The sequence below is a fragment of the Clytia hemisphaerica genome, unplaced genomic scaffold (genome assembly GCF_902728285.1).
Source record: "Clytia hemisphaerica strain Z4C2 unplaced genomic scaffold, Clytia hemisphaerica genome assembly, whole genome shotgun sequence".
NCBI lineage: Eukaryota > Metazoa > Cnidaria > Hydrozoa > Leptothecata > Clytiidae > Clytia > Clytia hemisphaerica.
Window position 1 is genome coordinate 1,294,209 of NW_027103890.1, and position 24,325 is coordinate 1,318,533.

Here is a 24,325-nt window from a genome sequence, read left to right on the forward strand (position 1 = left end):
AACTTTTTCTGCGTAAAAAAAGTCATGACAGTCTATAAAATATTATATCCAAGCGCCTTCTCTCTCTCTTTTTTTTTATTTCGTCCCAAAATAAAGATCGACAGTTGATAGCAGGTTCATAACAAAACCTCTCAAATATTCATTTATATATTTTCAGAGAGCTCCAGTACGATTTCCCAAACTTCATTGAGCTGACGAACCTCGTGTCATTCATGAAATCATTTGACGAAAATGCACACGCGCACTTCACCCTGGTCAAATCCACCATGGAAATATGGAGTGAATCAAAGTTAAAAAGTTATCGCAAGCGTTTGTCCACGGATCATCATAAACAAGGTAATGGCAAGGTTAAATACCGTCGTTTTGCATAAGATTCTCATTCCCGCATTAAGATTCTTGTCACTTTTCCAGAATCATTCCGCTATTTTTCCCGCGATTACCGGCATGAGATTGGAAAGGGTTTGTTTCTAAAGGTACGGAAAATCTTGCGTTTACTCAGGTTTACTCGCGAAACTGCCTAACTTTCCGAAGTTTATTTTTCAGCTACCCAAAGTCCTTGTCTTTTGCCGCTAGAAAATTGGCAAAGGAATTATAGTGCGGAAACGGGAATGTTATACAAAACGACGGTATCAGACATTACTACTCTGCTTTTTTTAAAGACTAATCAGATAACCTTGAAAAAAATTTAGGGGAACCAAGCTTACCAAAATGAATTTCTAGACACCCTCGTAACAATTTGTTCTGCAAATTCATCCATAGAGCTTAAATTCATTTTTTGAACTTTTTATTCAAGATTTTATATTTTACGGATTGTGGTCAGCATTGAAACCATTTTTTGGACCTACCCCGGTGGAGGTCCTATAAATTAACCTGTGTTTGTTCGTTCGTCCGTTCGTTCGTCTGTTACCAATTTTTCTCAGGATTGAAACATAGGAATCTTTTGATTTTTGGTACAAAGGTGCAAAATGTGACGGAGCCCGATTTTCAAAAAAAAAATTTGGGGGGCAAATTTGGGCCAAAAAAAGGCTAAAAAACGGGTTTTTTGGACTTTGTGAAAAATTGGATCATTAATTTTTTCTGAGTTTTTGCATGAAAGTAGGGTACCATCATAGTTAAAAGATGGCTCAAGCAAATTTTTGGAAAAAAATTTGTTAGCTCAAAAAACGCATGTTTATCTATAAGAATCATTATTAATAAGCATACATCAATGTTCTTAGTCAAATGACTCAATTTTTTTATGAGATAGATGTTTTTTGCCCATGAGGGCTTAGTTTTGAAGAATATGTGTGTTTCGACAGGAAATTTTGGTTGCTTGGCGTATTTTTATAAAAAAACTGGCTAAATTCGATATTTCTTTATAAGCACATTATCAATTACTTAGGTATTAGCTTTTCTCGAGATTGGCTCTTTCGTGAATTCTTTATGATTTTTTGCATAACTATAAACCCTCGAATGTGACGGAGCTCGATTTTTGGAGAAAAAAAATTTGGGGTAAATTTCAGCTAAAAACAGCCAAAAAAAGGGTTTTTTGGACTTTGTGAAATATTGGATCATTGTTTTTTTCTGATTTTTTGCTTGAAAGTAGGTAAAAGATGGCTCATGCAGATTTTTGTAAAAAAAGAATTTTTCAGCTCAAAAAACGCATCTTTATCTATAAAAATCACTATTAATAAGCATACATCAATGTTCTTAGCCAAATTACTCAATTTTTTGCTGAGATAGATGTTTGTTTTTGCTCACGAAGTCTTGAATATGAAAGAATATTTCAAGAGTATGAAATTCAGTCAGGAGTAATACCTTAAACAAGGTGTATACCTTGTTTAGGATGTACCTTAAACAAGGTACATGCATATACCTTGTTTAAGGTAGGGGTACCTTGTTCAAGGTATTTTTAAAGATTTCTTGGAAAAACGTCGATTTTAAATGTGTTAAGGAAAAAGGGCATGTTGAATTTTAGCACAAAGGAAAGAGGAGTCCTTGATTGACCAACTAGTGAAAAAATTATCAAAATCTACAGACGGAATCTTTTTTCATCTTTGTTTTATCTTTGGAACTAGGTTTGGAGCCATAAATTCAGGGGAAGAAGACAGGAAGCAAAGAAGAATAGTTAATAATAACTTAAACAAGGTGTATACCTTGTTTAGGATGTACCTTAAACAAGGTACATGCATATACCTTGTTTAAGGTAGGGATACCTTGTTCAAGGTATTTTTAAAGATTTCTTGGAAAAACGTTGGGTACCATTTTAAATTGTTTTGTATTTTTTGTGTAAAGCTCTTTCTACACCCTTTAAAAAAGCCGATTTCGTTTCATGTAGACTAGACTTTAAGGTTGTTTTAAAATTGAAGATTGTGATCAATTCCGGCTGTGGAATTTTCTAAAAATCACCATGGGAATTCAGTTTCTCGTGCTCTTTCCAATGGTATAGACGAGAGAGTGCCCTTTTTCCTAGTTTGGAAAATATTCCCACTACTTCCTAAATAGGAAGTATCAAACAATAGAAATTTGGAATTCTTACTTGAACAAGGTATACGCCTTATTTAAGGTATTACTCCTGACTGAAATTTTTGTTTCTAAACGTTTTTTTTATAAGAAACAAACGACTAATTTTAATAGATCGTCACTACATGTTTTTTTTTTATAAGCAAGTGTATGCTCCTTGGTCAGGCTCGTGTATGCTTAAGTTCTCAAAGTATCCAGGCATAGTTTATGCTTATTATATGCTTAAGAATCATGCTTATGATTCACCCCGAGCCAAGTTTTTAATGAGATTTCAGAAATTTTGTAAAAATTTGTTCAGATTTTGGGAGCAGTGGAATGTAGCTAGCCGTGGAATGTTTTCTTTTTTACTTGACCTCTACCAAACCTTTTTTAAACAGATAAAAATGACCACTTGAAAAATATTTTAGGCTGACATATATGCTCATGTTATGCTTAGGAATTCTGCAAATCTGAGCTTTCATATGCTTATAAGCGCTATGCTTATAAAAAAAAACATGTATTTGTGTTCTGAATAATTGTTTAATGGTCACGTCACTTAGATATCAATTATGTATGTGTTAAATTCATAACCAGGTAGGTCCATAAAAGTATCACTTGTTACTTTTCAGACTTGGAAGCGGTATTGATGGAGTTAAAGAAAGCAAGCAAAATCCATGCAGAGCTTTTGCATCACTTTATTGTAAGTATCATTTCCCTTTTCTCTTCGCATGCGTGTGAGGAAGTAACTAACGGTATGTGCGGCTAAAATATTAATATTAATAATAGAATCGCACCCTTACAGTGCATTTTTCTCAAAATTTTAACTCTTTTAGAGCAAAGAATTAGAATTTTCGGGCATTTGCTGGAATTTCCACCCTTACAGTGCAATTCTGTTATCTTGAAAAACATACCCTTAACCACCGCACATACCCTTCGCTCAATTTGCCTAACCACCCCCCCCCCCCCTCCATTCGTCGGCTTTTCCTCGGATTGAGACGTAAACGCTCTATATTCTTGACTATCATAGATTGCTCATTATTCTATATTACATGTTTTTTCTTTTATAAGCATAACGTTTAAAAGCATATGCAGGCTCAGTTTTTGGTACCTAAACAATGGCTCTATTGTTTGAGAACAATAGAATGCTGAATAGAGCCTGATGTAGGGGCAGACACTTATAAAAAAAAACATGTATTCGTACAATGAGATTGACTATATCCAGGTGGATCGATGGGTTGTGCCGCTGAAGTTCGAAAAATAGACCCTGGGACTGGCGTAGGTGAAAAAGGTACCCTATCCAGTGGCACATCCCACACCTATTTTCGTCTAATACCCAACCAGGGTTTTGCCCTCAATTCCATGCTGCTAAACAATGCAATCAAGATCAATGTACATTTCTATCTGTCCTTTTTTGTAGGAAGAGCTTTCGCTACTGGTATTTTCAGACGATGAACGAATTCGTGAGCTTTCACACGAGCTCATCATTAACTCTTACCAAAAGAAACCAAGGTATGAAATATTTGAATTTTGATGATCAATTTTGAATACTTTCGTAGGAAAAATTTTTGCATACGGGTTAATTCGCCACCAATATCGGTGCAAAATTTAGCGGAATCAATTTTGCTGGTTCAAGGTGGCGAGAATCAATTTTTGCGAATAACCAAACTAGTTCATTTATATACCTGATATACGTATTATACCCCTTGCTGACCGTGTAACTAATAATATTTTGCCCCATAATATTTCAATACGCCAAATTCTCCCAATAAGTTTTTGTCTGAAAATATTGAGGAGTATTCAAATACGCACGATATATTTTCTTTCAGTGACGCAAACAATTTGATCGATTTATACACAAAATGCGTCAATTCAAACAAATTGGATATTCTACTATCGGCCGCTAAGTTTGCCCCTCAAGGATTGCTATTATGCTCAGGTAAAAGAGCCTTATTTAATTATTGGGATTCCTTCGTCAATTTTCAGAAATATGTCAAATTCTTTGTCAATTTAACGAAAAGAATTTTAACTCGAAGTTACAGCGTCTAATTCACAGAAGAAAAATCTCCCTGTTTAATTTCAGATCGAGTTGACTCGTTGCTCCTACATCTTTACAAGAAAGCTGTGACGTCACACCCTGAGCTTGATGTCCCTTTGAGAGATCTGGTGTCGAATTTGTCATGTGATTACCAATCTTAATCCTTATTAATGACCCTACCAGACGTATACTTGAAGCTTATCGTACCTGAAGAAATTTGTTTCAGAGATTTCTTTTTTTGAAAGATATCTTGAGAAAATAAAGGAATTGTGTGTGTTTTTGCCTTTCTTGTGAACTTAAAAATCTGGACATTTTACCCTAATGCAAAATGTTGTTCATGCAACGTCCCTCTTGAACGTTCGATCTCCCAGCTTTAAATGGAAAAGGGTAAGACTTTAAGTACATACTGACAGTATACTTACCTACTCGATCAGGTAGAATATATATTGTATAAGAACTGATTACCCTTTTATATTTCAATGAAATGATATGAAATTATATTATCAACTAATAGAAATCTATAAAATTAACAAAGTCTTCTTATAAACTAAACAATATTAAAGGAAATATAAAAAATCTTTTGCTGAAAACCCCTTGGTTCTCGCTAATCAAAAATTATTTTGCTCAATCTTAAAAGTTTTCTTTTTTCACTCAAATAAAATGTTTCGGTGCTTCACCAAAAGTAGCTTCGTTAAAAGTATTAATTTTTGAAGTGAAAAGGAAACAAAATAATTCTCATCCAACTAATAATTTGAAACTTGAGATTTGAGTACTTAAAATATAGAAATTCGAAAGTTTATAAAAGTTGTAAAATTATCGGCAGCAGAAAAAAGAACTTTATATGGCCAATAAGTCCCAGATTTTATTGGTAATTTCCTAATATGTTGGAAACTCTTCCTCTGATTTCCTGTTAATATTGGTCCCAATTAAGTGTTCTTGTTCTTAGCTCGTATTCTCTCAATTGAGCTTCTCTCATAAGAGCTTGTCTTTGTTGTAAAGACATCGTTGTGTTTTGTTGTTGATATTGGTTCAGAGTGTTCTGTCGTTGAAGTCCTCTCACTTGAGGTTGTGGGGCTTGTCTTTGTCGTGAAGACATTGTTGTGTTTTGTCGTTGAATTCCTCTCACTTGAGGTTGCGGAGGTTGTCTTTGTTGTAAAGACGTCGTTCTGTGCAACAGTTGTTGTTGTTGTTGGGTATAATGGTCCGTAGGTGATCTGCTGCGTACCATCGTCGAATGATTCAAACCACTCGTCGCGTATCCTTAAATAGTTTGAATTCACACTACATAATAATTCTTTAAGATGAAGTATGCTTGATTAAGTTCTACTTTTAAAGATGAATTACATCAGGCCTATAACAGGGTAGCAAAATTTGACTAAATCGTCCCTCATGTGACCCTCTACCATTCTATATAATAAAAAAGATTGAATATCTTAAATTTCCTACGTGCGCCTCAACCTGAAAAACAAATGTTCGCGATACTGAACGGCTAAACTTGACCTCCCCTCCCCTGATTTCGGAATGTATACCTTATCGGGGAAAAAAATGTCGGGTCAAAGTGACGAAAATTTTGAGGGGGTGACGAAATATTTCCCCGACTTTTTATCACCCGACTAAAACTTGTACCCGATCTTTTTATCCCCGACCAAAACATTTACCCGAGATTTTTGTCGGGGGAAAGTGACGAATTTGAAATCTTGGTCGGGGAAAAGTGACGAAAATGCCTCTAAGTGACGAAATTTTTCCCCGACGAAAAAAAATCCCTACTAAATAAAACTCCGACATTTTTTTCCCCGATAAGGTACAATCAAGGTCATAATATTTTGATAATTTTGGTTATTTTAACGTTTTTCAAGATTTAAAGTTCCGGCGAGAAAGTCGATTTTGGGCTATCTCTTTAATTTCATCGAATATTTCAATTCGGGAGGGGTTGGCAGACTTACAGGCTATATTCTGAGCCTTATTGGACTATTTTTGAACTTTTGAATGCTAAGATCCTAAGGTCCTAAGTCTTAAGTCTCATGTTAAAACTCAGAGTTAAAACTCTACCCTTCCAACCTACTTTAGAGCACTTACAAATCGCTTGTGGTTCAAAAACTTCCCGGTGTATTTCCCTTTTTTCTCAAATATTATGACCTTGATTGTCTTTGAAAATTAAAAATGCCGATTTCTGCTCTGCGGGGGGTCTAAAATTAGGAGAAAACCCCAAAAATTTGAAAAATAACCCTTTTCCGACCATTTTGAGGCATTTTCATTAGGTCAAAATCAGTTTTTGGTGAAATATTTCACTTTTTGATAAGGTCCCGTTTATGGAAATCCAAAAATGCCAATAATTGAGAAAATTTTCAATTTTTTAAAAGTTTTTGGCTGTTAAATCGAAGAAAGGGATATTTTTAACCGGAAAATATGCCTTAAGTTTGAAATTAGACCCCCAGCAGAGCAGAATTTGGCATTTTTTATTTTCAAAGACAATCAAGGTCATAATATTTTGATAATTTTGGTTATTTTAACGTTTTTCAAGATTTAAAGTTCCGGCGAGAAAGTCGATTTTGGGCTATCTCTTTAATTTCATCGAATATTTCAATTCGGGAGGGGTTGGCAGACTTACAGGCTATATTCTGAGCCTTATTGGACTATTTTTGAACTTTTGAATGCTAAGATCCTAAGGTCCTAAGTCTTAAGTCTCATGTTAAAACTCAGAGTTAAAACTCTACCCTTCCAACCTACTTTAGAGCACTTACAAATCGCTTTGGTTCAAAAACTTCCCGGTGTATTTCCCTTTTTTCTCAAATATTATGACCTTGATTGTAGATGCTTAAACCAACCTCGTTCCTTGTGCATTATAAGCTTTTTGATACTTACTGATGAAAGCTCAAGATAATTCATGATATTCATGACGTAATGTTTTCTACGGAAAGACCCCGGTTTTTGTCTATTTTGAATTTGCCATACTGGCTAAAACCAAACAACGTCATGAATAACTTAAGTGGATAAATTTTCGCGTGGATTAATTTTCGCGGTTTTCGCGAAATTTAGTCCACGCAAAAATTTTGAAGGCCTTTCATTCGCGAAAATTAGTCCACGCGAAATTATTTGGAATTTTACGATCGCGAAAATAAAAGTTACAATCAAAACATATTACGAGTTCAAAGTTGGTATAAAACAACAAATGTCTTGTCTCCGATTGTCCACTTACCATTACTGCTTCTGTTGGTTCTTTCCCAGCACGATTCATGCTGCTCAAAATCCAATTTATTATTCCCCATCACACGTTTCCTACAAACGCTACAAAACAAAAAACGACATTTCCGATTCTGACATCGATACACTCCTTCGTCGTTGACATTAAAAACATATATAGCTCTGCAACCTCCGCACACGTCAAATTTCTCTCCGTCTTTGATACGTTCTCGTAGGTAATTCATGAGAATCTTCTCACAGATTTTTTCCTTTGCATTGAATGATAACACACCGAGATCTTTAACCATCAAAACACCATTGCATTGTTGGCAGTTTATTGTTTGATGGACGTTTTCACCTGTCAATCAAAAAAAGTGTTTTGATGGTAATTGTAGACGCTTTCTTTAAATAAATTCATACTGTTTTGCTTACGGTTTGCTGTTCACCCACTTATGCAGAAAGAGTCTCGAGGACCGCGTAATACCTTAAGTACATATGTCCCACTTTGATGACTCACGTTTTCGTGAGATGATTTCAGATTTAGCCGTTATGTGGATCCTAGACCTTCACTAAAAACCGTGGGTAGTATAAATGGATCATGAATTTGCGCAAAGATGGTATTTTGATCACTGTCATACAAGCGGAAAGGAAAACAAAGAGAGGTTATACGAGGGCATCACGTACCTTTTTGTTGATCTAGCCTCTCATTGAGGTACATCTCTAAACACGTTTTACAAAACGTGCAACCACACAATAACAATTGTCTTCCTTCCAACAACCCTTCATCTTGTTGAATTCGAACCTTTCTCCCTTCTCTGATTGGTTCAAATTCATCACGTGCTCTTTTCGCCTCTTCTCTCTCTTTCTTCTTTTGTTTAGAGCTTTTCGGAAGCGCAACATCTTTAAGACAGAGACAACATTTGGTACGATCTGAGTCAACCTGAATTTTTTAGAAAAAATTATTTTGTGTGAAAATGACGCATGATAAAAGATGAATTATTCCGATCATACCTTTGAATAACCTAAAAACCAGACTTGCTACTTGCTAATTTGTGCCAGAGTATTCTCGCGTTTATCGTAGAAGCAGTTAGGCTGTGCGCATCCTCGAAAGTTATTTTCATATAGGGAATGCGTATCGTGCATAATATTCCCGTCCGTGTTTAGAGTATACTGTTTCAACTTTCTTAAAAAGGTTCAGAAATCTAATGATTTTACTAACCCCCAGCCGAGTATAGGTGATTTCAGTACCTAACTCGAGATATTGAACTTCAAAAAGCGCAAAAAGCGCAAAAACTGGACAAAACAGCTGTTTCTGGTTGAAAAACACTGTTTTTAAGGGTTCATATCTCGAGTTAGGTACAGAAATCACCTACACCTGCAATATATTACTAATCTTAATTTTTTGAGAGCTTTTCAAAAATATACAACAGGTCTCCGTTTTCAGGCTCCGTTTTCTCAAGCTGAAATTCTCATTAATTTTTTACCCTATGAGACCGTCATATTTGTCCGAAAATCACACCAAAGTGTTCGAAAAAAAATTGGATCCTAAGTAATTTTGATTCCCCTACCCCTTAGCTTTGACCAAAACAATCGAGCGATTTTACAAAATGCCCTCCACTACTATCAGAATCACAGCAAAGCAAACTAAGGGACTGGGTTCGAGTTTGGCATCCAATAGGATTTATTTGAGCAAAGAAAACGAAACATTACCTGAGCTTGTTTCAGACCATCTTGAATGAGAATCTCAATCTCTTCTCTAGCTCTTCTACGTCTGTCAACATCATCGCAAATCAAATGAACGACAGGGAGCTCTTTATTCCCAGTATTTGCCCCAAACTTCAATTCAATTTTCACATTTTCATTTTGTTGTTGTAAAGCCTGCATTTTGTGAAGAACTGGACCGATAGAATTCACACTTCGTATTGGGATCTTCTCATTGTAAACTTTACTACTCGATCCTTCCAGAATTCGAACCAATGATTTCTTTTTGTGGCGGATTTTGTCAGCAACTTTAGTGCGGTTTTCATTTTCACCGAATATCTCGAACATCATGACAGGATGTTTTTGAGCCTTAACTTCCACCAAATCGTCGTCTTTGTTGATTTCTCGATCTATCATTTGTTTGATTTTAAAATAGATGAATGCTCGTTCACCATAGGGACGATCTGTCAACTCGATCAACTCGCTTCCAAACGTCTGCAAATGAAAAGATGATCTTTAAACCTCTTTGTAATCACAACTGGTAATATTTAGTATCAAACCATATCTTTTTAATCTCGTAATCATAAAGAGAAGTCTTTCGCACCAGTAAAGAACTAACATTAGAGTCTCCGTAACTCGAACAATCACGGGGGACACAAATTTGTTCGAATGATGGAAAGTTTGAGTTAAGGAGATTTTTTTAATCTTATTAAATGAATGAACCAAAAAGTTTGTTCGAGTTAAAGGAGACATGCGAGTTATAGAGGTTTGAGTTATGAAGAGACTCTACGTTATCTCTATGTGTTTACGGTGTGAGCCAATTAACTCATGTATTACTGGATCTTTGCGAAACTTACTATTTCTTTTGGCTGAAAAGGTCGGCTTTTCAAAATTAACTTTCCCACATACCTTCTGTTCTCGTAAGGAATTGACAATCTCGTCCAACTCATTCTGGAAGTTCGAATTTCCTCTCAATTTTGGTTTCTTTTTAAGGCGGAATATCTTTTTGCGGACGTCCAACTTAACGGTAGGATAATCGTCAACTAAGTCCGAAACTGAAGGATAAAGATCGGTATCAATGACTCTCAGCTCCAATTCTTGATCCAAGAACGCCTTTGTTCCTCTCGGGAAGAATTCGTTAGTCCTTCTTCGTAAGAGGCTTTCTAGTTCTACTGCGATGTCATTTCTATGGAATTCGATCTTGGCAAGTTTGTTGCTATTGAATATGTTGATTTCTGGATCTTCGTAATTTTCCTTAACATTGTCTGATAATTGAGGTTTCAACGTTGTCAGCATTTCTTCGATCTGTGATTCGTTCAATTCGCCTGAAAAAGAAATATGTTATTGCGCGAATGACGATGAGCCTTTCAATAATAAGTTTCGAAAATTTGGGAAAATCTGCTACACGATTTCCGAATAAGAAGGAAAGTTTCAGACCTTTTTCAGTCACGGAAAGCGTTTGATGAATTCTGATGAGCAGTCTAATTAATGTAAAGGCCATAAACTGTACTTTTTTAAAAGTCGATTTGAACTCATCTTATTTGATGGAATAGCGGAAAAGCGTTTGAAGAAATTTAGTATCAGATTTGACTTTGACATGATGATATAAAAGAAAGGAACCTTGTTGGTGGTTGATGATCAAACATCCAGAGTTACATTCATCAGGGTTTCGAGTGATCGAAGGTCGTGGTAACTTCGGCTTACCGCTGACTACCAGCCCGGTCTTGATGTCGCAAATCTTATCGGAATCTTCCCTATCCGGATATCTCCGAAGATGATCATCATTAATGACGTCATAATAATACGTTCTATACATTTGGTCCACCTGTTAAGGTAATGAAATTAAAAATATGTTAAAGAATTTGCTTGAGAGAAGAAATACATGACTCTCACTAATTCGAACTCTTATTTGTTCGAATTACAGAGAGATTCGAATTATAAAAAACATTTTATGCAGGATTCTCGGCCGAAACGAGGACTGAGAATAAGTTCGAATTATTCCCAAAGAAAGTATTCGAATAATGGAAGCTTGAATCAACGAGAATCCACTGTATGTTGTATGTGATTGAAGCTGAATTATCTTGTTGGAAAGATAATTTATGTGGGTTGATGAAAGCCTTTGCAAAACTCAATAATGAAAATGAAAAGAAGATTTTCGAAATTCTTTTTGTTATAATTAGCTTTTAGAGAACAATTCTGTTGAGTTTTTTTATTTTAGTTTTTTACATACCTCTTCTCTAGCTTTCTTGATCTCTTTTTTCGACCCATATAGTTTGATTTCCGATGAATGAAAAGCAACGTTAATCATCGCATTACTCAACATCTGGATGTGGGTCAATTTGCGAATCTCTCTGGGTTTCTTCTCAATTTCCACTTTGACTTTTGTTTGATGAATTTTCGCCAGGATTCGACCACCGATATGTTTCTTTGGTTGACATTCAACGAAGCTCTTAATCTTTCCATCACACAAAACCTTGAGATTGATACTTTTCTGCCATCTTTTGCTCGATGATTCAACAATCCATTCAGATTTGATTCGACTTGATGTCAACATCAGCACCAGTTTATCAGCAGGTTCGAACAGTGTACGAAAGATGGTAGCCGTGTTCTGTAAAATATCCCCTGTCTCTTTAAGATTGGATCTATTGTTTAGTCTGACTTTCAACAAATCAACATTCTGCGGGTCGTTGGCTCCTTTCTCGCCGTAATTGATTGGTGTCAGCATGGAGTAGCCAGCATTGATGAAACAAGGATCGTTATAAACACAAATGTTGTGGAAATAACCAGCAATGATAATCTTCATCATGATTTCAGCATTCGAGACCAGATCTTCAACAACAAGATCTTCCCTCCGTCTACTCTTTGTTCTTTTGTTCCTTTTCCCTTTCTCCTTTTCTCTCTGCTTTTGTTCATTTTCTTCCTTCTGTTTTCGTTTATTTTCTTCATCCACAAGCGACCCAATACCACATAAATTGTCTGATTTGATAGTTTTGTACACCCTGTCAAACAGCCGCTTCATTTGTTTCAACGTGCCAAAATTCAAATCCAGTTCTTCACACCAACCTTCAGCTTTGTAAGGAGACTGTTTCATCTTTTCTTCGAAATGTTTATACAAATTGAAGATGGTCATATGATCACCCAAATGGTTGGTATACTTAGCTCTCTCGTGGTTCAGCTCTTCATTGGAATAGATATTCTCTTCCATCAGAACTGCCAATTTAATGGTATCGCAAACCATACCAGCATAATCTTTTGACGCCAAAATCATCCTAGCTCCTTCTAAGGAAACTTCACCACTCAAGGACATTGCAAATTTTCCTTCAGTTGTTATTTGAAGATCAAGAATCTGCTCAGCACTGGTGTATGCTACTTTTGCTGCATATTTAACAAAGCCATATCTTCCTTCTTTGGAGCTGAATGAAGCTTCATTTTCTTGTTCTGATTCGATATACTCTAAGTTCAGTAATCGTTTCTTTGCACTTTGGACAGATTCGGGATCAGGTCTTGCATCTTCCATCAAATGAATATTTTCCAAGCCTTTGGAAACGTCCATTGCATACAAATACAACTCGTCGATCGGCATTTGTTTCATCTCTGGTTCATCAAATTTTTCCATTTCTTCATCGTGGTGCTCTTCACTGTACAAGCGATAACACTGGCCTGGCTCCACGCGGCCGGCTCTCCCTTTCCTCTGCTTAGCGGATGCTTGTGAAATATCTGTTAGCTTTAACGCGGAAACTCTTAATTTATGGTCGTACCGGATCTTTTTGGCTTTACCGGCATCGAGGACATAGGTCACACCCGGTATGGTTAATGAGGTTTCCGCGATGTTGGTGCAACAGACGACTTTGGTTGTTTTAAATCTGTGACCATCATTGAGAGCATTTTGAACACCATTCAGTTCATCGCGTGCTCTTTTATTGATCATATCAACACATTTGAAAATCTCTCCTTGACCAGGCAAAAACACCAATATATCTCCTTCTGCCGTCTCTCGTTCGATCCGCCCTCCATCAACGCCTTCCGCCAATATTTGGTTAAAAATAATATCGACAGCATGATGGATAAGAGAAGACATCTCTGCGCCTCTCTTTTTCACAACCTTTTCTTCTTTCACGTCAAACCTCTTCTTTCTCACAATTTTCAAATCTCCGTCACTATCCCAAGAGCTGTCATAATCGGAATCTGATAAACCGCCATCGCTACTCCCACCCTCACCAGAACGACCACCCTCCTTTTGTTTTGGAGGAGGTAGATATTCTAATCCGACGTCATGCATCTTCCCTTGACAGTTGACGATGGGACAATTGTTGAAATATTCGGAGAAGGCTTTAGAATTGATTGATGCAGACATTACCACGACTTTTAGATTCTCTCCTGAAAAGAAATGATTAGAAAGAATAAAATTTGAACTCATGAAATTTACTCCGTAATAAATGGAAAACACCACAACTTCTTATAATAGCATATAGTGTATTTATGCTTTTTGGGTAGAGGGCTATCGCTTGCCATGCTTAGGCTTTCTAAAAAGCTTTTGCTTTACGAGATAGTAAGAAAATAATTTGAGCCCTCGAACCTTAGCTCTAGTTTAGACGGCCGACTTTCTGCCTTGCCTATCCTAATTTTAAGAGTAGACAAAGTTTGCAGTTAAAATCTTCGCTTGGAAAAGGTTGAAAGAAGACATTGCATTGACGTCAAAAGAGGGCTATGCATTGACTTTAGACAACCCACTTTATGCCAACTTTAATTCACAGTTAGAATAGGCAGGGCGAAAGGTGGACCGTCTAAACTAGAGCTAAGCAACATAGTTTCTTATAAAAAAATGTGTAGCAACGTACCTTTGTAAGCTTTATTCGAATCTTTGATGATGTCGTGAAGATGCGCTAACAACAAATCTGTGTCTCTTCCTCTTTCGTGCGCTTCATCAATGATGATGCAACTATAGCTTGAATCGCGTGATCCTTTCAATTTTTGCAACAACAATCCCTCAGTCACGAAATGTACTCGTGTTTGTTTACTAAATTTCTTCGAATTCTTTTTCTCTTCGGGTGATTTGCCTTTAGATCCTATATGAAAACCAACCCATTCACCAACTTCGCCTGGTGTTCCTTTTAGTTCCAAATCCTTTCCGATTGCTTGGTTCTTCTTCTCTTTAGGCAAATCTCTATTATCCATCTTTCGATCATAACCGACCCGGTCTCTTGTATTTAAAGCACGGTCTTGATCATCTTGAGACAGCTTCGCGTACAACGGGTAAGCAGCAACACGTCTATCCCCATACAAAATCTCACGATTTTTAGAAGCAGTTCCGGTCGGAATCGGGACGGCTCCGGCATATTCTTGTGATACACGTTCAGCGATACGGATACATGCGACACGTCTTGGTTGAGTACACGCAACTTTTGGAAAACTGTTTCCAAGCTTTAACACATGGTGCAAATCATCTGCTAAATATTGCGGTACTTGTGTGCTCTTCCCACTTCCGGTATGTGCAACCACGATGACCGCATCGTGTTTTTTCAATGACTTTAAAATCTCATCACGTTTCCGGAACACTGGTAAATTGTGTTCCGTAAGATCACGATTACATCGTAATGTCTCACGCTTGAAAGACAACGTCAGTGTTTTCGTGATTGCAACACGATCATCTTTCGTGACTTCATCGAGGTCCAAATAAACGTCAACCTCACGCTCTAGAGAACTCAACGCCAAATCAAATCCAGCAAGCTGTTCAACGTTGAATGTCACTTTGAAACTCTTCGCTAAACGTTTATGCTCCTCTTCATTGTAAACTTCACTATACTTCATCTTCAAATCAGAAATCTCGTTTCGAATCAGCTGGACCTTGTTTTCGATTTCACCAATTTCGATAATCACCAGCTTCCAATTTTCCTTTTGTTTCTCATATTTCTTTCGACCACCTTTCAATGACATTATCATCTGATTCTTCTCCATGATTTCATCTGTCACGTGTTGCCGAAATTTCATGAAAATCGCCTCGTTCTTCTTCTTTTTCCCATCTCCAATGTTAAGAAAAGAATCCACCAACTCACCCCTAGTCTCTTCATCTACAATGTAGTCAGACCATAGATCTCCATTGCACAGGACAGCAACGATTGCAGGGATATCTTCACTGTCCAACAAGTTACCCAACTGGACCGCTTTATTCAATAGATCCTGTTCCTCCTTTCCGGTTTCTTCAGCTTTCCTCTCAAACTCGGTGATCCTTTTTTCACAATCCCCCTTCTCTTGGTAAAGGGATTGTACTTTCTGCACAGGCTCATCGAGCTGTTGATACTTTATTGCCAACAGTTTGTCAATATTCTCCACAGAGGTTGGCTCTAGCCTCTTTTTCGGATATTGGTAAGTTTTGCGCCATCTTCTGGACAATATTTCCAACCTCTGCCAATAGTCCTTGATCATGTTTTTAGAAATCTCACCATGCTTAAACCCAGAACCCTTAAATATAATCTTTAAAATGCCAGGTAATTGATGGATGGCAGCCATTTCGTTGATCTCCATAGCAACCAGGGAATACAAATCACACAGAAGTTCCTCCTTTTCTGTAACCTGCATCGAAAGCTCTTCTTTCCGACGAAGCTGTGTGCGAGATTGAAAAATTTCGAAGCGGCCAGAACTATCAAGAGCGTTCTGGTAATCATATTCAGCTGTTTCCAAATCTTTGGTGCGTCTCAAAATCATTTGGCAAGCCTTTTCAGCATTTGTTGCATATTCAAGTATCTCGTCTTTGTAAGCCTCGTACTTTTTCAACTCCTTCGAAAACTCCTTCTCGATGACATTCTCAGCTCTTTCCATCTTGCGTTTAAGATCTTCATGAACCTTAAGTTTTGCCTCCGTATTTAATTTCTTTGTCTTGATTTGTTGGACATGACACCCTAACTCTCGATCCAGTTTTTTCAGCCAACTCTCTTTGTAAAAATTTGGATCCTTGCTATGACGTTTCGGGCAGCTTTGATCCTTGCAATCAAAAGTACACTCAACGGCTGCTTTGGCAACGGGGGACAGGCGCTTTATTTTCAGAATCCTCATCCAAGCTTCACCAAGTTCATCAAGAAAAGCACAACTCAAGCATTCTTTCGCCATTTCTGATTGAAGAAAATTATGTAGCTCCACCTTCTCAGTGTAAACTAAGCTCTCATAGAATAGTTTCCAGTCATCTAGTAAAGGATACTGACTTCGATTCTCTTTCAGATCTTCCAATACTTTCAAGCCTTCAACCATCATTTTCTCCCACACAGGTTGACCACTTCTCTGCATACAAGCTTTCTGTTGAAACTTCTCATGTGAGCATCTCGTTGCAATCTGCTTCAACCTTTTAGCATCATCTGGTATATTATCGACAGCTCTGGAGAATATTTGACAAACTTCTCGGCATTCTTCAGATCTGACTCCAAATTCTTCGGCAATTTCGTAGAAACAAGAATCAATCTGCGCCAAAACTGTGTTATCCCATTGAGCAACATAGGTGATCCAATCTACATCCCTTTGAATTCCTTTGCCAGCAGCGTGATCGAAATCGACTGGCTTTTCATCTCGTATAACGTTGGAATATTTGAGAAATCTTTTATCCCAAACGACTAAGTACGAATCACCATCCAAATCACCTCCGCTCATTTTATCGGCTACCGGTCGATTGCCCTTAGTTGCGAACAAAATCACATTTTTCATCTCCTTGGGGAAATCAGCTGGTGGTGAAACTGCTTGGAGAATCTGAATATCTCCTGGTGAATACGATGGACTCCTACAAACGATGACGTCACCAACATGTGGTCCTTTCTCTGTCAGAACAATACATTGACCCTCATTGAGATAGCAATGTAGGTGCTCAGGAAATGCAGCACCAAACATAAGCCTTGATGAAGCTAAGGGTATTTGTATTCGATCATTTATATCCACTTTGCTTTTTTTGAACGATTTTTTAAATTGCGATTCCATTTGCAGCACAATGTCTGTGTAACCCGGAGGCACGATCTCTTTGAAACCGTACTTCTTTACCAGTCCTTTGAAGGTGGATGCTTTTCTGAGCAGTAACGCCCCCTTGAATGCCTCTAATGAATTGTATCTACCTCTAGACACTGATTTCAAATAATATTTCTGGATCGCCATTAAATCTTTCTCTTCGATGGTCTCGCTCAGTAACGTCACAACTTGTTTATTGATTTTTCCAATCCGCGAATTGAGGCTTGTTTCAACGATGCCAAAATAAGGACCATAATGTTGGTTGACTTCTACCTTCATCATTGACTTCCGCATGGTGATGACAGATCTCGTTGTTTCGCTATAATCCACCACAAGGACGCCTGAAAATGTGAAAATTTCAGATGAATTTTTTTACTATGTATCAATCATACTATCACCTAAATTGAATACCTATGTCAGAGTATGTGGGTATTTGGATCTCATTTTTTAAGATCAACCCCGCCCTATTAAATGTTCATGAACCCGCTTACTTAGTCGTAGCTTCTAAACCATTTCTGAACAGGGGAGCTGGATTTTGATTTTTATCTCCTCAACAATAGACTTATGGATCTTCACCTTTAAGATTATAGATTACCCCATTGATTTGAAAAAAGTACGGGCCCCGTCCCCCTTGGATGTCATGGAGAATTGAACATATACAATTATTGATATCAGCCTGAAAACAATGATACTCTTCAAAACATGTAACGGTTTAGGTGACACAATATTCTCGTAAATCCCAATGCTTTGTGAAATGTTCTCTGCCGTCCAGTGGCGGCCTGGCAGGGGGTGCAGGGTGTGCAGTGCACCACCCAGAAAGATCTGAGAGGGGCGCCAAAAGAGCTTTTCAAGGGGGCGCCAAAATTTTGTTGATGTTTAATTGGGCAATTTGGCGCCCTTCGGCACGTTTATAGCGCCTCTATGAGTACAATGTTAATTTTTTTCGCCTGCGGCGCTTTATTTTACCCTCTTGCATCCTTTCTCTTCAATTTTTTCAACACTTCTATCAATATTGAATCTGAAGTAAGACAAGTGTTGTGTATCCACCAAGGGTTAAAGAGAATGTGTCGCCCTTATGAATTGGGCGTATGAGAGTGCTCTTCCGCGGCCCGCTAGAAATGTTTGTTTGACGGATACGAAAGTCAGTTTTGATGGAAATCCAAGATGGCGGCTGTTGTTTCATTCGACATCTAAGTTTTGTTGCAAGAAGAGAAATTTAACATTATTGAGCAAACTCGGTTCGACTCAACTTTATTTCTCACTTTCCCCTAGTTACAAAAATGCTCACCCCCAAAATGAGAGATTGCCAAAACTAGCCGTATTGTATAAGGGTTGCGAAGCGATCCAGACTCCACCTCAATTCGCAAGTTGCTAGCAAAATAAGAGAACTCTAAAAATCCCTCTCATAAAGCCGCTTTAGATAGAGACAGGAGGGTCGTAAGAGCCTTAATGCCCCAAACACACCACATAATCCACGGCGATACAACACCCACCGCGCGCCGCCTGCGCATACCCTTTTTTCCTTCTAGTTATTCTAGTGTAAATGGTGCCTTAATAAAATCGAACGATCGAACATTTTTATTCGAAATCATCAAAACATAAAACAAAAACAAAAACGTACAAAGATGACTTGTTGGTTCTTGGGCAGTTTTGATTTATTTCTTGACAAATTCGACAAATTTGATTACCTCCGAACTTCTTTATCATAGAATATCATCTTGGTTTTGCGGGGGTTTTGCAAGGTAAGTTTCGTTCACTAAAAGAGCACTCCTCCCGCCCGCGTGACTTGCAAAAACCTCTCCTCATTGATTGACTTTATTTGATACTTGATACTTGCTGTTAAAAGTCAAGGGATGATGAAGATCCTTTCTGTCACCGTTCAAACTAATTTTTTTCCATTTAACAGCAAAATAAACATTTAAAACCGAAGAACCACTGCTTAGATTGCTTAGATGCGTGCCGCCCGCGCGGCAATTTGATCAACTTCAGATTAGTCCGTGTTTCGGCTTCCGGTAATTTTGTTGCTGTTCACTGCTAGGGTACACCATTTTAAAACTGCATTTTTCGCAGTCCTAGCTACCAAACCGAGAAAGTTTTCGTAGCTTCAAGCCAAACCATTCAAGGTCATTTTGATAAAATCATCGGTTTGAAGATGTGATTTATATAGCAAATTTTATGGCAAATTTTCGCTTGGGATAGAAGTTAAAGGTACGTCAGTACGTGCACAATATAGCAAAACTGCTTCGCTCATAAATTCGCTTCGCAATAATCAAAACTTGTTGATTCTCGCTGTGGTTTTTGTGGTCTTATACTGACTAACTTTCTCCGTTTTAGAAGATCTTTTAAGCTGTTTGACCTTTCTTACACCAAAATTTTTTGCCTGCGGCGCCAAAATTTAAAGATTATCACGTAATTTTTCTCATAACAGTTTTAGAAAGCAAAAATATAGACTAAATCGACTTGCTACGTATAAAATTTCCATTTCAAAGAGGCGTTACTTTCAACCTACTTTCAACCAGTCACTGTTCTTACAGTTTAATATTTTCACTTAATGATGGAGGGCGCAAATAAGGACAAAAAATACCAGGGGCGCCAATTTTCATAGTTTGCACCACCAAGAAAATTAAGCCAGGCCGCTACTGCTGCCGTCCCAAGTTTGGACCTCTACTAATTAAAATATATAAATCCGAAGTATCAGGATTACTGAGACAGGGGTATGTAAATAAACTATAGTGAATACAAACTATCACCCAAGAAAAAATACCTTTACATAAATGGCAGCCCTTTTGATTGATGTTACCAAAGAAACGGATTTGCCAAACAGACGGTACTTCACTCTTCCAATCTTTCTTCAATTGGGCATTCTTCTCGACAATCTCTCGCGCCAGTTTCAAAGAAATAACTCCACATCCGTCAGTAAAATCACTATTTGTTTTTGAATAATAACTCAAGCCTTGGGAAACTTGATAATTCCTTGGCAAACCAACTATATATCTGCAACCTGAAAAGAGAAGCCCTGCATACTTTACACGCTTTGCGACTCCTTTTTCAATTGCTAATTTGCCAATACCAGGAATCAAATTCTGCATCCACTCATCACATTGCTTTCTGGATCTTTGCATGAAAACGAAAGATTTCTTCCGCACTTGAGAGTTGCTACACCCAACAATATGATAGCTTTGACCTCGAAAACTGACACCCTTTTTGAGAACGGATTCGATGACTTGGTCACGGTTCATTAGACTTTCATCTTCTGCTTTGTCTGCAAATTTGATAATTATAAACAAAGAGACGAAATCCACTCTCTGTTTAAACATTTCAAAGAAAATGGATTTAGGTTCTTCGTATCCTTTAAAGCTGAAACATTTATGCGGGATGTCATATTCAAATATGAGAATGGATTTTGGATTCTTCCTCTTCTCTTTAGAGTCATCCACCAAAGTTGTCGGGATTCGATAAGTCTCTTTGATTTCATACACGTCACAGTTTTCAAGCAAATCGAAAACATTTTCACGCTCTTTCAAATCCTCCTTCTCTCGTTGATCCAAGTCACTCTCTTCCTCCATCAATTCTTTATTCGTTCATTCGTCTTTTATGTCTTTCGTTTATTCACGCTACCAATGGACTAAAGAAAAAGAACAGTAATACATTCAGATCATTTTCAGTCCCTTGTGTCCTTGGCCTGGTGATGTGAGAATTATTTACTTGGGATGTAGTAAATCAATTTTTTTTCTTTTGAAATGTCTAATAAATTGAGGAATTTAAGCAACACTTTAATTTGGAAAATAACGTATTGGATCAAATCTTTGAAAGTTTTAATCATTAACAAATTCTGCGCTCTACTACTTCAAGATTTCATTATCTAAAATATCTTTTGAACCAATGTGTTTAGCAGATAAGAATGCATGTATACTTGAGATGGTGAGAAAACCTCGACATTCGAATCTTACAAAAAAGAATTATACACCAGTAACCATGCACCCCCGTGTATCCCACCAAAGCTTTGAGTCAGCAAAATTTAAAACTCAGATATCTCAAGATATAGCCATGGAAACCCTACAAACTATACCTCTAATCGATAGTACTCTTCGATAGACGTCTGTTGACAGTTATTAATGTTATTCGGCCGGGAGCGGGACACTCAAAGCAAACGACCAACCGTACGCGTGACCCTTAAGGGTCCTTTTTCCAAGCTTCCCAAAATGCACTGTAAGGATCGAAATGAGCAAGGATGAGGAAAAGTGGACTCTTCTAAGGGTGTAGAATTTTTAAAATTAGACCATATTTTATAAAAAATTGCATTTATGAAGAGTTATCATCCATTTCCCAGGCTCGGATACAGAGGGAGGCTATAACCAATGGAGGAGAGTGCACTTTATTATCGTATTACCTTATATGGAAACTAATTACTCTCCATTACCTCCTGTATCCGGCCCTGTTTCCGGTGAATTTAGTCGACCAAATAAGACAAATTTTGGGACCATGTAATGAGAAAATAAAATAAAAATAACCCATATACCACTTTTCAGGGTCAACTGAGACCAATACAATACGCTACAATTCAAAAAAGTGCTATAATTTTGCATAAATTATGCAGATTGTGGGGGGGGGATTCCCTGTTTTCAATCAATTTTTCACCACAAAATGGTCTATAACTTTTGATCTAGAAAACTTTGATATAATACTTTTTTTTGCTCAGTTTGGAGAGCTCTATCACGTGGTATAGGTCTTTTTTGATTTAGAAGACCCTCCAGAAATAATGAAGTTTCAGGGCTTACAATTTTGCCTAAAAACACTAAAAATCGCAAATCACGCAAAAACTGCGGGTTTTCAAGCTTGGTAACATTCAAATTCGGAATCAGCACTCTCAAATTGAGTAAGAAACGTATCAAAAAACTGTTCACAGACATTTTGAATTTTTTCTTTATTTTTGAAACTTTAGCAATCCGCTGGCCATGGTCTATTTTTTAACATAAAAGAAAATCCTAAAAATGTATCACGTCCATCAGTAAATCAAGAAGTGTTGCAAGTCGCTCTGACGTCCTGGGTACGAGATTGCTAGTTAATATATCCAAATTCCAAAAAAAGATTTAAAAATTTGTTCAATCTTCAAAATAAAATCATTTCATGAAATATTATAAAAGCACAAAAACGTACAAACCTCGCGGTTTTGCAACCATCACTGTAGAAAAACTACGTCAGATAACTAATATTCTCCAAAGTAATAAATCTCTCATAGAAAAGCTAGTAAAAAAGACATTTTTTTCATCTGTGTTATTATCGTTATCTGTTAACTTTTTATCTCGTGTTATCTTCTCTGAATAAATCAAAATTCTGCTGTAACATCATATTTCTGAAATTGACACACTTGAATAAATATAATAAATTGTATTCACAAACACAAGAACGATTCAAAAAGAACGCATCCTAAATGTAAATCTCCATACATTCTTTTTTCTTTCCGACTTCTTGGAATTTTCCTTCTCTTCATTCCTGATTGGTTAGATCAATCAGATTTTAACCAATGAGAAGAAAGTTCGAAGTATGTCTTTATCGGGCACGGCAAGATCGTCTCCTTCTAAAGCTTTTTCAAAATGGTGACCCTGAAAAGAACTAATTTCTTTGTTTTTGTCTCTTGTCGGCTTTAACTAGATCACAAAATTCGCCAGAAATAGTATGAAAATATAGTTTTGCATTTGCGAATGACTGGTACAGACTAATATTGTAGTGTAATAAATATAGTTAAAGGTAACAGATGAACCCAGATGTCCATCGAAAAGACGCAGCTGGACACGATCAATAATATGAGACCAATTTTGGCCTACTTGTGGACATTGATACCATGTGTTAAACTTTTATCAATTATTTGAACATAGTGAATATTGACAAATATCAGTGGATATGTTATCTTCAAAAATTGATAAATCTTTAACACTGTTGAGATCCTGTGTCACAATGATCAAATCAAGACAACTTATTAACACCTAAAGTGAGGACAAAAAAATGATAAAAAATTAACAAGGTCTATTTTTTGGAAATGATAAAAAATAGTCTAAAACTTTAATTTGACCTTGAAATTTAAAATCCTTTGGACAGACCAAAAATATGATAATTTTTTATCAAATTTGACAGGTTTCAGGCTCAAAAACAATGAAATGATAATTTTTTAACAGATTGAAGTTCAAAACTTGGTAATTTTTATCATAAATTTGTTGGAAACTGCCAAAATTTGGGTCGTTTATTTTTAACTCTTTGTTTTGATACATATCTCTTTAAACTATACGCAGAACTACAATTTCGAATAACTTGAACAAAAATAGATAAAAACTTAACCAAAACTAGTATGTACTGTACTTGTAAATATTACACTAATTAAGTTTAAGTAGTGTGTTAAAATATTATCAAAATTGACATAAATGGTTAAAAAATGACCAATTGTTTGCATATTAACAAAATAGAATAACAAGATAGAATTCAAATGATAAAATGTTAACAGACAATAGAAGAGAAGGTAATATTTTAACAATATACTTTCTGTTATTATAGTTTTATTAGTCTTTGCCACTTGAGGATACTTAATTAAGACTTTCAAAATGCTCAAGAAGCTGATCTACAACCTAATTAAAAACACCCTAGAGCTAGAATAAATCAAACACCAATATTAACAAAAATACTGATAAAATATTAACAAAATACTAAACAGAACTAACGTGAAACACTATAACAGCGTTTTCTCCAAATCTAGAGTACTTACAAATTACAAATTTTCATATTCTATTATCCTGAAACGTTGCATCCGCATATCTTATAAAATGCATTTCTGCAATTTAGTTTCACTAATTTAAAGTTTTGGAACCCTGATTTGAAACCTAAAAATTGCCCCAAATTGACTTAAAACTTGATATCTTATATTTTTTCCTTGCTAAGATTAAGTTCATCAATTTTTTG

General features: G+C 36.6%; 3 protein-coding genes across 4 annotated transcripts in view; 1 reads left to right on the forward strand and 2 right to left on the reverse strand.

The window, feature by feature from the left end:
• The window catches only part of LOC136808622 (integrator complex subunit 1-like), a 42,736-nt gene extending 37,957 nt beyond the window's left edge, over nt 1–4,779 (forward strand). Inside the window, exons 34-38 of the mRNA XM_067065162.1 lie at nt 158–336; nt 3,111–3,181; nt 3,899–3,990; nt 4,308–4,417; nt 4,562–4,779. Coding sequence (XP_066921263.1) covers nt 158–336; nt 3,111–3,181; nt 3,899–3,990; nt 4,308–4,417; nt 4,562–4,677 — 568 coding nt within the window. The 3' untranslated portion in view covers nt 4,678–4,779. The remainder of the gene's footprint in view (nt 1–157; nt 337–3,110; nt 3,182–3,898; nt 3,991–4,307; nt 4,418–4,561) is intronic.
• LOC136808636 (tyrosyl-DNA phosphodiesterase 1-like) overlaps nt 1–24,325 on the reverse strand; it is a 222,721-nt gene that overhangs the window by 78,983 nt on the left and 119,413 nt on the right. The window lies entirely within an intron of this gene.
• On the reverse strand, nt 5,189–22,794 carry LOC136808623 (uncharacterized). 2 transcript variants are annotated; one of them, XM_067065163.1, is made up of 10 exons: nt 22,539–22,794; nt 20,142–21,002; nt 14,236–17,718; nt 11,628–13,774; nt 11,018–11,222; nt 10,307–10,722; nt 9,407–9,892; nt 8,381–8,636; nt 7,713–8,054; nt 5,189–5,776 (listed from the first exon to the last, which is right to left on the reverse strand). In XM_067065163.1, the coding sequence occupies exons 2-10, from the start codon at nt 20,941–20,943 to the stop codon at nt 5,427–5,429; spliced, it is 8,487 nt and encodes a 2,828-aa protein (XP_066921264.1). In that variant the 5' UTR covers nt 20,944–21,002; nt 22,539–22,794; the 3' UTR covers nt 5,189–5,426. The 2 variants fall into 2 exon arrangements, with proteins under 2 accessions (XP_066921264.1, XP_066921265.1); XM_067065164.1 differs by lacking the exon at nt 22,539–22,794 and adding an exon at nt 21,447–21,469.